Source organism: Vanacampus margaritifer, chromosome 3 (genome assembly GCF_051991255.1).
Source record: "Vanacampus margaritifer isolate UIUO_Vmar chromosome 3, RoL_Vmar_1.0, whole genome shotgun sequence".
NCBI classification, from domain to species: Eukaryota; Metazoa; Chordata; class Actinopteri; order Syngnathiformes; family Syngnathidae; genus Vanacampus; species Vanacampus margaritifer.
This window is the reverse complement of record NC_135434.1, coordinates 27,931,791-27,948,995: the sequence shown is the minus strand read 5'-3', so window position 1 is coordinate 27,948,995 and position 17,205 is coordinate 27,931,791. Positions and strand designations below refer to the sequence as shown.

General features: G+C 38.1%; 1 protein-coding gene across 6 annotated transcripts in view; it reads left to right on the top strand.

Moving 5' to 3' along the window:
* pdzd2 (PDZ domain containing 2) overlaps positions 1-17,205 on the top strand; it is a 111,503-nt gene that overhangs the window by 86,951 nt on the left and 7,347 nt on the right. For 4 of the 6 annotated variants that reach the window (XR_013293507.1, XM_077561871.1, XM_077561869.1 and 1 more), the window contains 4 exons: positions 3,422-3,581; positions 5,413-6,179; positions 7,676-7,820; positions 13,408-15,901. Coding sequence is in view for 5 of the 6 variants with exons in the window: in XM_077561871.1 (XP_077417997.1) it covers positions 3,422-3,581; positions 5,413-6,179; positions 7,676-7,820; positions 13,408-15,901 (3,566 nt within the window). In the remaining variant the exon portion in view is untranslated. The remainder of the gene's footprint in view (positions 1-3,421; positions 3,582-5,412; positions 6,180-7,675; positions 7,821-13,407; positions 15,902-17,205) is intronic. The other 2 variants (XM_077561870.1, XM_077561872.1) reach the window with 2 other exon arrangements.

The window sequence follows — 17,205 nt, the reverse complement described above, 5'->3', positions numbered from 1 at the left end:
ATCAATGTAAGTTATCGTGATGTGGTGGCGCTCGCTAACAGGCAGAATTAAGTAACCAGAATTAGGTTAAAATATTCTATATACGTAGACCATGTTTCTATAAATTTTTATATTTGGTTTTTATTTAAGGCAGATATTTTTTCCATTAAAATGTGATTGATAAGGAGGTTAGACCATTGGTCGATATTCAGAGTTTGTTTATTTTTCTTGTTAACAAGAATTGTTTTTTTTTGCGATACTAAGGGCTACAAGTGTAGATTGAAATTGTTTATGTGGTAAGTCAGTTGTTGTTAGGTCACCTAGCAAACACAAGTTTGGAGATAAAGGTATCCTACAGTCCAAGATAGCGGAAAGTTTTTCTAAGACTTAAGTCCAGAAATACATAACCGGAGTGCATAACCATAAAGCATGAAAATAAGTGTCTGTAGTGTTTTGTAAACACTGGAGACAAATGTCGGAGTCTGAGAGTCCCATTTTCTTCATCATATATTGAATAATGTATGTTCTATGATTAATTTTATATTGGATAAGTTGTAATTTGTGTGTTTTGTCATTTTAAATACGTTTTCACAAACTTGAATCCAAAAGTCAGATTCCGGAGCTAAAGACAAGTCTGTCTCCCATTTCGAGATTGGTAAAGACATTTTATCAGTATATGAAAGTAACATATATTTTTGAGAGTTTTTTTGTTGTTGTCGGAGAAAGCTTGGTAATATCTTTAGCTAAAACAGGTGGTTGGAGCGTACCCCGAAGTGTAGGAATTTGTTTCTTTATCATACTTTTAACTTGCAGATAATGTAAAAAAATTCCGTTTTTTATTTTGTATTTTTGGAGCAAGGATGTATATGATATAAACATATCTGAGAAGAGATGGTGGAGATGTGTAATTCCTTTCTGCTCCCACACACCTAAATAAAACGATTGGTTGTTAAATTGAAAGTCGGGGTTATGCCATAGAGGAGAAAGCCCACAGGGCTCCACTTGGGCTTTTGTAATTTCTAGTGCCTTCCACCAGGCAGTCAGGGTGGCGGAAATCATTGGGTTTTTAAAACAATTATGTCGCTTAATTGATGTTGTAATGAGTAAATCTAGAAGTCTGAGGTTATTACAATCCATCTGTTCTAGTTCCAGCCAACAGTTAGTATCTCTGTTGGGTTGTGCCCATAGAATGATATATTGTAGCTGGTTAGCTATATAGTAGTGCATAAAATTTGGTGCCTCTAGACCACCTTTGGATTTACTTTTCTGAAGAGTAGATAGAATAATCTTTGCTTTTTTTTTTTATTCCAGTAAAATTTTGTAACGGCTGAGTCCAACAACTGGAACCAGTTAGCCGTAGGTTTAAATGGAATCATTGAGAAAAAATAGTTTTGGGTAAAAATTTCATTTTAATGGTGGCTATTCGTCCTATTAGAGAAATAGGAAGATTATTCCAGCGCTCCAAGTCACTATAAATGTTATCCAGAAGTGGAGAAAAGTTTAAATGAATTAAATCAGTTAATTTAGGTGAGATTTTTATGCCTAAGTATTTTAAATTACCTATAGGAAATGAGTACTGTGGGTCCTGGCTTGCAGGGTTCCATGAATTTTCTGTAATAGGTAGAAGTGTTGATTTTGTCCAGTTAATAGAATAATCTGATAACTGTGAGAATTTAGTTATTAAGTTAAATACTTCCCCTAACGAAATAGCAGGCTTTTCTAAATAAAGTAAAATATCATCGGCATATAGATTCATTTTATGTTCTGTTACCCCAGAGTGAATTCCTTGAATCCTTCTTTCTAGGCGTATGGTGAATGCAAGTGGCTCAATAAATATTGCAAATAATAAAGGGGACAGTGGGCATCCCTGTCTTGTGCCTCTCTGTAGACTGAAACTCTGAGATATAATCCCATTAGTAGTAACTGTAGCTTTAGGAGAATCATATAATACTGACACCCAGGGGATAAATGATTTCCCAAAGCCAAATTTATTTAAAACAGCAAAGAGGAAGGACCAGTTAACTTTGTTGAAAGCTTTTTCTGCATCCAATGATATAATAACTGCCTTTTTATCATGCCGCTGTGACATGCTAATAAGGTTAAAGAGCCTCCTAATATTATTAGTAGAGTGACGATCTTTAATAAAGCCTGTTTGGTCGCTGTGAATGATTGTCGAGATTACTGTTTCTAGTCTAGATGTGAAAGCCTTAGTGATAATTTTAATATCAGTCTTAATTAGTGAAATCGGACGGTAACTTGATGGAAGGGTGGGGTCTTTTTCTGGCTTTAATAAAAGTTTAATTGCTGCTGTATTCATGTGTGGGCGTATGTAACCATTAGTTTTGATTTCTGTTACTACTCTTAAGAATAGTGGAGCAAGCATTAACCAGAAGTGCTTAAAAAATATAGCCGGATAACCATCCGGGCCAGGTGCTTTGCCCTTAGGCATACTATCTAGAGCACTGTACAACTCGTTTATAGTAAGTGGCGCATCTAACATATCTTTATATTCAGTAGTTAACTAAGGTATATTTAAGCTACTGAGGAATGCCTCAATATGCTAGTTAGTTTCTGAGTATAGATTGCGATACTAGTTATAAAAAATTTGATTAATTTCTTCTGGGGATTGTGTGCATTCACCAGTTGTACTTTTAATAGCCGTTATAAGAGATTTTTCCCGATTGCGTTGAAGTTGGTTTGCAAGAAATTTACCTGATTTGTTATTATATTCAAAGTTGTTGTATCTCAATTGTTGTATTATAAACTTGTCTTTTTAGTTAGCATATCGTCTAACTATATTTTTGTATTTTGTAAGTCAGTCCATATTTGGTTATTTGGGTTTATTGCGTACTCATCCGTCAGTTGTTTAATTTTGTCTTCCAAGTCTTTTTCTAATTTTTGATCCTGTTTCTTTTTGTAAGATGAATATGATATAATTTTACCTCTAATTACTGCTTTCTCAGCTTCCCAGAGAAGAGATTGCGATAGGTCTGGAGAGTCATTTATTTCCAAAAAGTCTGCCCACTCTTTTCATATAATTTTGTCAAACTCTGCGTCGTTTAGACTCTTTATTGAATGACTTTGATTTTTACTCCATGTACAGCACTTTGTGTGCAACAATGTTTTGTGAGTAGGTACTGGTAATCATTTAAACAATGTGATTTTTTGTTGTTGTTTCTTATTTACCCCCGTTTAATAACCCCCACCCCCCATTGCCCCCCTCGATTTGTGATCTTATTTATTTATTTTTGCAAAAAATAAAAAATCCCTACTTCATCTTTAGAATCATGCACACAAAACTACCATATGGTAATAATGTCAAATGTTTAAAGTATATGCATTGAGTTTTTCAGATGTATAGTTTTGAAAGTTGGAAATTTTTGAAGACAAATAGTAAATATTGTGTTGTTCATTTGATCTTTTTTTTCCTCAATGAATTCAGCAGGGTTCTCTAAGCTCAGAGAAAGAGTTATCACAATACTTCTCACCGGATATTTCCAGCCACCAATTCCTGACGAAATCACTGGGCTCAAGTACAGATGAGGCAGCACATCAACAAAGTGGCAAAATCTCCACCAATGACGTTGCATCACAGCCTCCAGGTAAAATGGCTAAACCCCTTTTTTTTTCTTTTGATAATAATTTTTAAAAAAGAGGTATTATTCAGTAGAGTGCAGACTAAAAAATGTGACAGGTAAAGTCCGTGGTCAAAATGAGATAAGTCTCCATTTCAGTCCTGAATTGTGAAAATAATCTCAATTAACAATGAGGTGGAAAAACATCCGTATCCACCTTATAAGCGAAGTGCGCATTACGTTTGCGCATGCGTAAAAAAAAAAAAAAGCGAGGCTACCAACTAACCGTCATTTGAATGGCGGAGATTAGAGTGGTGACAGTCTTTGCGTAACTGTACACCTTAAAACTTGCAAGTCAACCCCCAAAATCAGTAAACCACATGCTATGCATGTTTAAAATACATTAAATAAAAAACAGCAACTTTCCAGCGGTTGGAATGTTAGAAATCAGAGCTCATTCTATTGGATCCAATTCATTTTCAATGACCGTATGGTAGTTTAGCCTACCCGCAATGCACCACGCCGCTACCCATAATGCACTGTGCAGTCAAGATTTACAGTGCACTTCACTTATTCCTGGCACCCCATGAGCCTTTTATGAATTATGGGCATGACTTCCAGAACCAATGTTTTGTTCTCATGGTAACTGTTTGCAGGAGTCCATTTTCTATGAGTTACAGACTTGAATGGACTTTTTTCACACTTGCACATTTTGTGGCCGCAAATATGTCATTGTTGTAGATCGCGACTTCCGGTGTAGCTCAAAGCAATTGTAACAACGGATCAGGCGAAAAATAAAAGCCGCTGTTTCGTACTGGGATGTTCTTTTTGCGTTTTAAACTTTATTAAAGAAGCCTTACCTTTCATTTCATTCCTTTGCCTGCGAGATGGAACTAAAGAAGAAGTAGATTTGAGCAAGTTGGCCGGAGGAAGCACCACATTTTATTATCAGGAAAGGGCAACAAGCAAGTCTACAGTAGCATTTCTGATTTTTGTGAAAAAGGTCCATCATGTGGAAACAGTTGTCGCAACATAAAAGAGATAACATCACAACCTGGCTTTCTACTAATGTAGCTGGGTAGGAGCGTTCCAGTTTTTAATTTTGAATATGTGGTCACCCTAGGCTAATACTTAAGTGTTGTGTCCCCCACATACAGTACATTACATCATAGCTTGTGCTCTTGTGACACTGCTATAAATTTTTATGTGGCACCCATCAAATCTTCATCAGTGGTTTGTTGAAACGCAAGCACCAATTGCGCTTGTTGCTCTGTGGGCTTTCTGTCCACAAAATGAAAGGAGCACAACATTTAGGCGATCTTGCCAAATTAAGATTTTCAGCCTAAACCATATGTTCCTCATCCCTGGTTAGGTAGAAACCGTAGCAATTCTCACAACAACAAATTAATGCCCCTTCGTCCGGGCTGCATGTCCAAAGCATTGCTCTTGTAGTCACAGGACAAACTTCTTCTGGCCGTTTGTACAAATGCCAACTGTGCAACCAGTTCCCAAGTTGTGCAAGACATTTTTAAATGCCACTAATGCTAATCTTACTATCATTGAGAGAAGGAAACAATGAAAGCTTCAAAATGAATGCTCTTGGAAACAAAAGCTGTTGTGACAAATGGCTCACTGCTACTTCCAGTGTCACACAGTAGAGTTATGCTTTTGCTTGGAGACAAATTTAGCACATGCTTAATTTTTCACTGCTTCATGTTTTTGTTCAGTGTTTGCTTTGAACTTTGAACTGCAAGTGTAAAGCTTTAAAGCAGCCCCCCCAAATGACTTAGCTAAACATAAATTTGTGTGACAATTTCAATTTTAAGCACTATTTTAATATTAAGATACTTGTTCTTAGGAACCCCCACTGGAATTGAAGTGGAATACGATGCAATGTATAATGCATCACAAGACAAAACCTGCGCACCTGAGGATGCAGTCGGCCTGCCCACTGCTGCGCCCAATCCCACCTCGGCGCGGAGTCCACTTCTTCATCAGCGAAGGATAATACATTATGAGGATCATCTGAGAAATGACGAGGACTCAACAACTGGAGTTGCTGCATTATCACTGGATCCAGATAATCGTAACAATTGGGGGGAATTACAGACACGTGTTAGCACGACAGCACCACTATATAGCAGTTGCAACGAATATAAAGAAGGCTATGCAAATGACTATGAAAAACCCGCTTCAGAGTCACACTTTATCCCTATCCATTGCCTTTCAAAGCACAAAGCAACGGAAAAAGATGAACATTTGGTGTCGAAACATCACCCTAAGACTGAAGATAAAGCAGCGACACTGGTGAAAAATGTGTTGTGTGTTGAAGCTCCAAACTTCACTGAGCAGCAAAACCCCAATGCTACTGGGCCTCCATCAAGTGCAAACCCATTCCAGTTTAATAGTACACTGTGTGTGAAAAAATCACTGAATCCAAGTGGATTGATAAGCAATCAGCACTGTACGAAGGGAGGTACAAGTGAGCTTTTGGGTGTTTGTACTTTTGAGACTGTAACTCTGACTAGAAAGAAGGATGAATCTTTTGGGCTGGACCTGGAGATCATGTCTTCCCCTCTAAAAGTGGTCATCAATGGATTAAAGCCTGGAGGTGCGGCAGAAAGGGTAACTCATACACTCCCAGCCAGTTTCACTGAAGCAATCCCCTTCGCTCCCGGCCATTTTACTGGATTTTGACTGATTTTGCAAGGTCCACAGACTATTCTGTTCTATTGCTATAAAAACATGGAACCCAAGAGTCGCTTCTTTCATCAGGAAAAAAATATATATTTGGATCTGTTTCCATTTTGCAGCAATTAGCATTAGAATATAGCTAAGTTTCATCATTATTCCCAAACCTGTTGAAAACACTGGGAAAATGAGCTTGTTGCAACATAGCCATTGACTTATACTTATACTACATATGATCTTATACTGTGCTGCCACCTGCTGGTCGTTTTTGGTAATAACTACCATTGCTTTAAGCAACCGCTTCTGTATGCTCTAGCCCAGGAATGGGCAAACTTGGTCCTCAAGGGCCGGAGTCATGCAGGTTTTGGATGTCTCCCTTCTCCAACACAGCCTGATAAGCCTGATAACGATCCTGGTGATTGTTATCAGCTTGTGTTGGAAGAGCCTCCAAAACCTGCAGGACTCCGGCACTCGAGGACCGAGTTTGCCCACCACTGCTCTAGCAAAAAAACACATAAAAAAACAAATAAATAAATTTTTGGGAGCGCAGGACAAAGTATTAATAAACATATTTATAAGTTTTTGGGGGTTTGAATTAGTTAATTGTATAATTTTAACACCTGTTAATGTAGACTTCACATTTAAAATTTGTTTTTGAAAAAAAAAAAGGAACGAAACAATTGAATAAATAAAAAAGCAGTTGTTTTATAAACAGTCTGTTCTTCTTCTTCTTCTTATTATTATTATTTAATCTTTGTAGCTGGGCACTGAGTGTGATGCATTTTATTTTATCTAACTCACCAGCCTGACTTTGGATTTTTCAGTGAAGATCAAATCACAATAAAAAGTCAAAAATTTAGTCAAACTATAACAGTAAATTAGATCTCATTTTGGGTTGCAAATGGAATTAGTACTGATCAAATTTGGCTCAATAATGGCCATGCCTTTCCCAAAAGTAAAAAGGATGTCAGCTATTTTGTTTTGAAATGACAGCTCGTGAACCAATTTGAAGATTTCTAGAAATTGTACCTGAACCAACTCCCCTTTGGGGCATTCATCAGCTCACTCCCAATTTTGAACCAGCTATAAAAGATTCTGAATCATCTTTATTGGCCAAATATGTAAAAAAAACAAAAACACAAATAATAATAATAATAATAATGTTGCAGTTTGTTACTGCAACATTATTGTAACAAGCTATGATAAAACAACAGATAAAGTAAGAGCTATGATAAAGACGTGACACAGAACCAACCCAGTGAAGTAACGCTCCATACTGTACAACCAGATTTGGAAACTAAAGACTGGGAAATGGTCAAAGGCAGGTGCAATTTGTAATGCAGCTCCACAATTTGTACAGTCATTTTTTTGTGTGACTGTAATGATTTGCTTTGTAATGAGAAGTGTAATCCTTACTGTCTTGCTTACAGGAATCAAAAGGAGTCTTGTGTCCAGGTGATGAGATTGTAACCATTGCTGAGAAACTGGTGAGCTCCTGTGGATACCAGGAATTATGTGAACTCATGCATAATCTTCCAACGACACTCTCTTTGGAAGTTAAAAAACCTGTATCAGGTAGGGCCCAAGTCTTCTAACAAATTCTTCTTTTTTTTTTTGTCTAAACGCACACACACACACACACATTAAAATAAATTATAATAACTAGTGACAGCAGTAGCACAGATGCATTAGTATTTTTGGAGATGGGAGTACCATAAGACCATAAGTTAGTTTATAAGAACTCGTCTTAAATGATGGTTTTGTAGTCACAGTTTTCATTTGGGTGTGGTAGACATCGACTGTTACGAAAATCAATTACGTCTTGTACAGTCCGGTAAAAACTGAAAGAATGAGGTGATCTTTGACACATTATTGTCACAATCCACATTTGTAAATGGTTTGCTATAATGACCCCAAACTATACCTTTCAAAATTTTTGTCGTATATTTTTGAAAGCGGAAACCTTCTCTGAACAGCATTAAGATACAAGTCACAAGCCAGGCTGGGTCAGGCAAATAACCTCTCTCCTGCATTAGAGCAAGAGACTAAAGCCCAGTTATGTCAAAACCATTTGAATGAATGAACTTGTAGCCGTATGTTTTTGACTACTTATTGCCAGGTGAGTAATCGTTACTGAGTACTACTATCATTACTTTTGATGGGAAAGAAATACAAAAACAATTGTGGATAATAGTACCTTATTTTTGTACAGTATTATTTCAGCCAGACTACAATCATTTCCTATGTTTATTTGAAAGATAAGCACCCACTAGTGATTTTGTAAATGTCTTTGTTTTCATCTTTGAAAACGCACCAGAATGCTGCTCAGTAAACTCTGTCTTCTTTTAAATGCTGCCCTAAGATTTAGGTTTAAATCTCCCTCGCTCACCTCCCCAAAACAGCCTCCATTCATCTGGCTATTTATCCATGGTGACTATGTTACATTGTAGATTTTGTTGTTAGTAGTGAATACTAGATTTCCCCTGTAGTTTATAAACCCCTGGAAAAATAAACATAAAACAAAGAGTTGTAATGTGTATGCTTAGATGCTCAGATGTTAAGCCTGTTTATTTATTTATTAATTTATACTCCATTTGCGAGGAAGATGCACTTGTGGAATAATGATGTATGTCATACACACACATATATATATATATATATATATATGACATAGATTCTATGTTGCAATCTAATTTACTGTAATTTGCTTTTCAGTGTTTGAAGACTAAATCAAAATGATTATAATGTTATATGCTAATTTGTTTGGTTATATGAAATGTATTCCTCTCAAGTCTTTTCTGCAAGCGCCATCGAAAAGCGTTTTCATTAAGCGGTAATAAACAAATTTTGCCCTACTGCACAAGCCTTGAAGCCAGCCGCACACCATGCAATTTGACTAAAAGCTACTGATTTGTCATGTCACACAGTCAACGGGGTTCTGCAATTAGTTTTCATTTGTTGCTGACTATCTGCAACTGTAGTATCTTTTAATTTGATTCAGTCCATCTCAGGGGTTAAATTCCAGACCACCCCGCAATCATTTTTAAAATCAATGTAATGATATCTAACAAACTGTTTTTACTGGGCTCTGGTTTCAAAACTATGTATTCATCAGTTTGTTATGTATGTGTAATATGAGGCAATCATTAATTTATTTGAATTCAGAGTCAAAATCCCTCCAAAGGAAACACTAAAAACGAGGTCAAGAATAAAATTACACCCAGAATAGATGATAGATGATAGATTTAGAACAACATAAAAGTTATAAACTATACCCAAAAAATCTGTGAAATCTGTGATCCCAGGGCACATCAGCGTTTGTGGTCTCAAGGTGTATCAAATTGTGGTAAAACTCTCCGGAAGAGGGAGTGAAGAAGCCAGAAGTGCCGTGTATTTTACATTGTTGGAACATTTAAAGATGCACCTTGATCACCATTAAAAAGGTATATGGGGCTCTATCTGCAGCTCCTCCTGTCTTCCCCCACCTTTCTTCTCTATGAATTCTGCGCTGACAGAGAAGTATAGTTACAGTGGCCTGGCACCGTTTTTCCTTCAATCGTGCCGTGTTGTTTGTGGTTGGATAAAACAATGAAGGTGGTGCTTCAGAACGTTTTCCGATAACAACTCTAAGGGGGTCACTTTTGCAGCAAGTCGGAAGGTAAATTAGGGTCAATCACCACATTGTTCGGTGTGCGGCAAATTCTTAGACCAGACACTAAATTACCACTTAACCACTAACACAACACATGCTCATAGGTGCCACCTTCTTGTCAGCCACTGGGGGTGCTGGTGTCGGTACCAGATGTGATCGTGCTGCCAGATTGCATCGGGTTCGCCTAGCGGTGACATCACGCTACATGATTGGCTGGAAATTATCCGGTTGACATCAAAACATTGGAAAGAAAATATAAAAGATGTCATTCAATTAACAAAACGTACGGACTGAAATTGTAAAAACGTAAATAAACTTACGATTATAAAAGGAGGATACTTTAGTTTGGATAAATAATAAAATAGATAGATTGAAGCGCCTTCACGCTTTGCTAATAAGCGAAGTGTGCATTACGTTTGCGCATGTGTGAAAAATAAAAGCGAGGCTACCAAATTAGTCCTCATTTAAATGGTGGAGATTAAAGTGGTGACAGTCTTTGCGTAACTGTACACCTTAAACCTTGCAAGTCAACCCCCCGAAGTCAGTAAACCATATGCATGCTAGGCATGTTTAAAATACATTAAATGAAAAACAGCAACTTTCCAGCGGCTGAAATGTTACAAATCAGAGCTCATTCCATTGGATCCAATTCATTTTCAATGACCGTATGGTAGTTAAGCCTACCCACAATGCACCTCTCTGCTACCCATAATGCACTACGCCGTCCAGATGCGCACTTTGCTTATGACGTCAGCACAGCAGCGCTAATGAAATGCGTGGGTCAGGTGTGTTCACTTTGGTTTGGTTTCTTTTTTAGCTGTTCACAAATCACAATACATCACAAAAGCAGTCTTAATGATAATAGGAACACATTAGCAATCTAAACTGACAATATTTGTCACATCTGAGGCAATTTGTGTATTTATCATTTATTCAATCTATTTTATTATGTATTCAATATACCTTGCTTTTATATTCTTAGGTGTATTTATGTTTTTACAATTTCAGTCCGTACACGTTATTTAAATGGCATCTTTAATATATTCTTTCCATTTTTTTTTACATCAACTGGAAAATTTCCAGCCAATCCTGTAGCGTGACGTCTTCGGGAGGCGACCCCAATACGATCTGGCAGCCCGATCACATCTGGTCCAGACACCGGAAGTTCACACATAATTATCTCACAAATATATCGCTGGCATCAGGCCGAAACCTTGTAAGTCACAATTTGGCGAATTTCATATTTTTTCAAAATCTATCCTTTTGGTCAGTCCACATGTGTGAATGTCATTTTCTCGAATCATTTCCCAATCTAAAGCGTTGCAAATGTCTTGCTCTCTTTGATAATGCAATATTCATGGTTGAACAAGCATGCCACTATTGGGGTCTCCTGCAAAGTGACGATTATGGAGGTACAAGGTTTTGGCCTGACGCCAACGATATGTTCCTCAAAAAAGGGAAACCATTTAAAACGGAAATAAACAGGCTCTCTAGCACTGTAAAATGCATTTCTGCAACCCAAAAATCATCTTCCAAACACATTTGCAAAATGTTTGTATTATGTTTAGTTTAAGGTAGTGTAGTTCAAACTGTAATTTATCATAGCATAGGTGTTGCTATGGACCTCTGTTGGGTCTGATATTACAGATCCCCTTAGTTACCGACCGTGCACAAAGGAAAAAGGAGGCAGAAGCTGCTGTTTTGTCTTAATGCAACCGCGGCTGGGGAGAGAAGGGGAGACGCGAGACCTTAACTCACGCTCGGCTCCGTCCGACTCCCTCCTCCTCCTCCGGCCACAAGTCGCTTTTATTACAGTTAAGTTTCAGTTTCGTTTCATATAAACATGGTTAAGTTTCTGTTTTCATATGTCATGGAAAAACACAAAACAGTTTGAGAAAGTTGAGCCGCGCCTTAGGCGCCGCCTCTAAACGACAGTTGATAATATAAAAACATAAAAATATATACAGGATATTCTTTAAAATACACATAATGTTAAGACTACTGTTTTAAGCAACTTCACATTCCCTCCTGTTGTGGATTTAAAAGGACATCAGTAAATACTAAAACAATTAAGTTTTCTCAGTATTACTTCATTAATAGATTCACAACATTTGAACCATTCTCAGGAAATGGCGAAAACCCTTAACTTAAAGGGAAAAAATTCCATAACTCCCCCACCGCACGGTGACGAGAACCTCTTGGTCTGAGAATGGAACTGGATTTGAAGTTAGGAAAACACAATAAGATGAGGGTCACACTTTTGTGTCGGTCTCCACAGTGTCAACATAATCCTCTACGCGTAGTAAGTTATATTGATACATCTGGGCCACGAACATACGGGCGACTAACCTCTTAGACATTGGGACAATACAGCAGGAACAAATAACACATAATAAGATAAACATTATAATGATCAAAGTCCAAACAATGTCTGAAAAAGGGTCATCTTCTCCTTTGTTCTTCTTCTTTTTGACAAGAATCAGGGGGTAATCCCTTATCTGAGTTCGGTGACCTTTTTGCAGTGACTCTGGTGGATCCACGTCTCTCTCTCAGCGATTTTGAGAGCGGTGGGTGTGGTCAGGAGAACAACGAATGGGCCGTCCCAGCGTGGGCTCGACCATGTTTTCCTTTTTATCACCTTCACCAACACCAGGTCACCCGGGGTCACCGTTTCCTGTGCAGGGGGAAGAGAGGTAGAGGGCAGATCATTTGCTCTTGACACAGTCCGTTCTTTAAACAAGTCACATAACCATTTAGTCAGTGGATCTGCCTCTCCTGTTTTGTCTGACCATGGCTGATTTTCCCATAAGGGGAGCACAAAGGGTCTGCCTGTTACTGCCTCAAAGGGCGTGATCCCTTGTGGGTTTGGCGTTATTCTCATGTAAGTTTTTACTAGAGATAAACACTCAGGCCATGTTTTTTTGGTTTCTTCCATGGTCTTTTTGAGTCTTAGTTTAATAGTACCGTTGGTCCGTTCAACTAAGCCTGCGCTCTGTGGATGATATGCACAATGATTTTTTAGGGTGATCCCTAAGTGGATGGCCATATTGTCAACGATGGTATTTACAAAATGGCTACCGTTATCACTCCACAAGACTCGTGGAATGCCATGTTCTGGTATTATGTGTTTACAAATAGCTTTAGCTACTGTGAGGGCGTTTGGATGTTTTGAAGGAACAAGTTCAACCCATTTAGTTAGTGAGTCTACTAACACTAAACAGTACTTGTGCTGACCACTTCTGTGTAGTTCAATAAAGTCCATGTGTAAAACTTCAAATGGGTAGGAGCCCACTGGGCATTTCCCTCTCTGTGGTCTTAAGTTTCCCTGAGCATTGTGACGACAACACACCATACATGACCTACAAAAAGTTTTAAAATAGGTTTGTAAGCATTGTGGTATTGTCATTGTCTGTTCTACCATAGAACCTCATATATCCAATTTAAACATGTCTAAAATGTTTATACATAAATATTGCACAATGTCTAATCTATCTTTCATTTTGATTTAAGCTGTAGATGAGCTTTCCACACTGACAGTGTTCTCTGGGAGCAGTGACAAAGCCACAAGACGCATCCCTGACTTATCTGAAGAATTAAGTGCCAAGATAGTTCCATTCAACCCCAAACCCCAAATAATCAATGACTGTCAAGCTCCAATCACCAACATTGATGATATTATATCACAAATTAGTCCCAGAAGCGGCCCTGCATATTCCCCCTACAGTGCCTCTTTGGAAAATATATCTGAGAAAGATATTCAGGTTCAAATACTGCCAACTTCACATGACTCATCTGTGGCGCATGCAGGAAATGAAAATGAGTGTCCTGTGCAGATGAATCCACTTCTTGACAACTCCTCCAATGGATCATTCCCCGAAATGTTTGATGTTATGCATAAAGGGAAAGACCCCAAAGGACTTGATGACCGTGATTCCAGTGGTGACTTCACACGTGACACAGATGTCAAGCTCAGTAAACTGGCCGCTGGCAGTAACCATCTTCATGAGCCATCTTCAAATGGGAAGAAAGCGGAGCTTAATTCCTCTCACAACCAAGTATCCGTTGATGATGGACATGTACACCTCAACACACCATTGTATAGACCTTTGCCTTCACATCATTCCGGTGAAAACAAAAGCCTGGTTGAGAATATTGATATGATTGTCAGCTCCTCAGAGCTAACAAACGAAGACTGCTTGGAACATTCCCCATCAATAGGAGTCTTAGTCACAGAGAATTCCTGCCCACCTTCACATGCAATGTCTGCATCAGCTTTGGAGAATCACATTAGTAATGCCATTGAGTCTAAATCTGACAAACTTAGAGCTTCTGAGGCACAAAATACTACAAGCCTTTGTATACATGGCAGAATTTCCCCACTTGATTACTGTAACAATTACAGTGGCCCTACAATGTTGCTTGGTGGTGCGTTGCGCAACTCAGATGTATTGAAGCAGAGAAATTTGAAAGCACAGACAATTGAATTTGCATCAGTGACGGACACTTACAGATCAGATACAGCATTGTCAAAGACTACGATAAACAAAGAGTGTAGACCAAATGTAACCTCAAATGTTAGGCCCATGCATCGTGGTCTAAACTTCCCTGATAAATGTCAAAATGAAAGTCAGATCAGACCAGACAATAGCCTTAAACTAAAAGGCTTAAGAATAAAGAGTAATAATGTTAGAAAAGAGCCATTGCAAAATCATACGGAAAGTGAAACTCCAGGTCTTTCAACAAGCAATAATATCTTCTTCAACCAGCCTACAAATTCACTGTCCGAGAAAACATTATATCCCATTGTAAAGGCCAAAAACCAATTTAATAAGAACAGTGTTGCTTTATCTAAAGTCAGTGTAAGTAAGATGTCAGATATCACTTTTGATGCTGTTACTTCCAACAAAAAAGATACCAATTTAGACGTCAAAGCAATACCAAACTTCCAGACATTGTCCGACTCACCTACCACTCAGAGAACATTTATCGAAGTTCAATTGTCCTCTTTATCCGGTTTGTCACCTGTCAGGGCAAAAAAGCTCACAGTAGATTTAAATCACTCTACGGCAACTCATATAGGCACCGATCCAAGATCAACACCTGTTCTCCCAAATTTAAATTCCATATTAGGTACAAGAAATGTCATTGTTGATAAAATAGTAGTAAATGCAGTGTCTCTCAAGAAGGAAACTAATCTAGAATCAAGTAATGGCTTGAAAGCCAACATGAAGACAAGTAATGACCCAAAGTCTACGACATTCAAACCGTACAAGAAGACAACGCTGAGGCGAAGCTTTGTTGCAGACACTCCTTTTTCTGTGGATTACAATCCTTTCTCTGTACAACAGAAGATAAAGTCTTTTGAAAATCTTGCTCTCTTTGACAAGCCTGTGGCTAAATGTAGTGACATTCAGTCATACGCTTTAGCATACAGAGCCTCGCTTAACCAAAGGATTGCAGGCTATATGGACTTAATTAAATGTTCTGATGGCCGGGCACAAAACCACCATTTTAGTTCCTATGAATACCATTTGATCTCGACTAGAACCAGCCCATCACTGAAATCACAATCAAGCATTAATTTGAAAAACCTTGATCCTCCCTGTGATAGCTATAGTGCAAGTTGCCTGACGAAGAACAGTCTTGTCTCTGAAGTTGCAAAAGTTCGTGATTTTTCACCAGAGACCCCGCCAGTGGTACGTAGGAAAAATGCTAGACTTTTCCACAACCGGTTGCGGCAATCCAGGGCTCTCAGTATGCCCGAATTGGGAAAACTATTCAAAGGTGATATGTTGACCACGCTAGATGGTGTAACTGATAAACCTGAGAGCACCATCCTTTCCACTGCCACAGAGACTATGTGCTCTTCACCTTCTCCTCTCCAAGCAAACGTAGAGATGACAAAAGGAAACAGAAGAAACACTGGATCCACTCAAGAAACATCTGAGAGAAACATTGAGATCCTTGAACAATCTGAACAGATTGAATCATCTCAGACCATCAGGTAATTCAGTTAAATTATTTAAAACTCTTCCCTTTGTATTTCAGATTGCTTTAGCACTTTGTGTGTGTGTGTGTGTGTGTGTGTGTTTGTTTCTTTGGGGGGTAATATGCTACAAAATGGGGGCTTCACCTATAAATGGGGACATTTTGGAGGTCCTCATTTTGTTCAGACCTCTTTTTGAGGGTCAAGACTTGGTTTTAGAGTTTAGGTTTGAATTGGATTTTGGTTGGGGTTAGGGTAAGGGTTAGGATTAGGCAATCAGTTATGATGGTTAAGGTTAGGGTAAGGGGCTGGGAAATGCATTATGTCAATGGGATGCCCCCACTAGGAATTATGTGTAACGTATATGTTTGAAAATATTACCAAAAGTGGATAAATCACAAAGAATAATCAACAATTGTAAACAATCTACAACAGGGCTATTCAATTACTAATTCAGTTTGGCCAAATTTTCAAATCAAGAAATTAGACACATTAGGCGACCAGTAAACAGCTGATAATGACACATTTCAAAATTTTTATTTCGCAAAAAATATTCAAAAATACATCATTTTGAAATTTGGAAACAGCAAATATCAAAAACAGCATTAATCACAATAACGAAGCTGTTATTGATCAGCACCAGAGGTGTTTTTTCACCTTAATAAAAATAAAATAAATTTAATACAAAAATAAATACAATTCTTTAAATAATATTTTTTTGTCACATCACGTCAGCTAAGTTTTGCACAAAACACTGTTTGATGTACGATGCAGTGTAAGGACGTCATTTGGGCTGCAACAGCAGAGCAACGTGTTTCCCGTCCACTTTACCCGCTATAGAGTCCCCAAAATGTCACAAACATGCACACACGCAGAGGAATGTTGAAATCTAGACCTCCTCACCAGTTGTGTGCCCTTCTACTGGCAGTAAGCCAAGCATTTCTTCTCAGAAGTATATGCCGTCAAGAAAACGTACAAACAAGCACAAATGTGCAGTATCAGTTCTGTCCGTGGACTCATCTATACTGCTATGGGCATGACATCGAGTTCATTCAACAGTGTTTCACTTTCACCCACGGCTGTAGGTAGAATTTCAACCATGCGAATGTTTGAGGGTTGAGTCGACGGTTTTCGTTGTCAATTTTACTACCCCGTTGTGCCACATGCATGTGTTATTTTCTTAACTGCTAAAATTAGTGAAAACAATATAAATAAGTAGCACTTTCACAAGTCATTTATACACGTTTAAATTATAAGAAGCAATTTATCTCTCTCTCTCTCTAAAGCTCTCTTTTTTCCTGTTTTTTTCTGCATTAAGATTG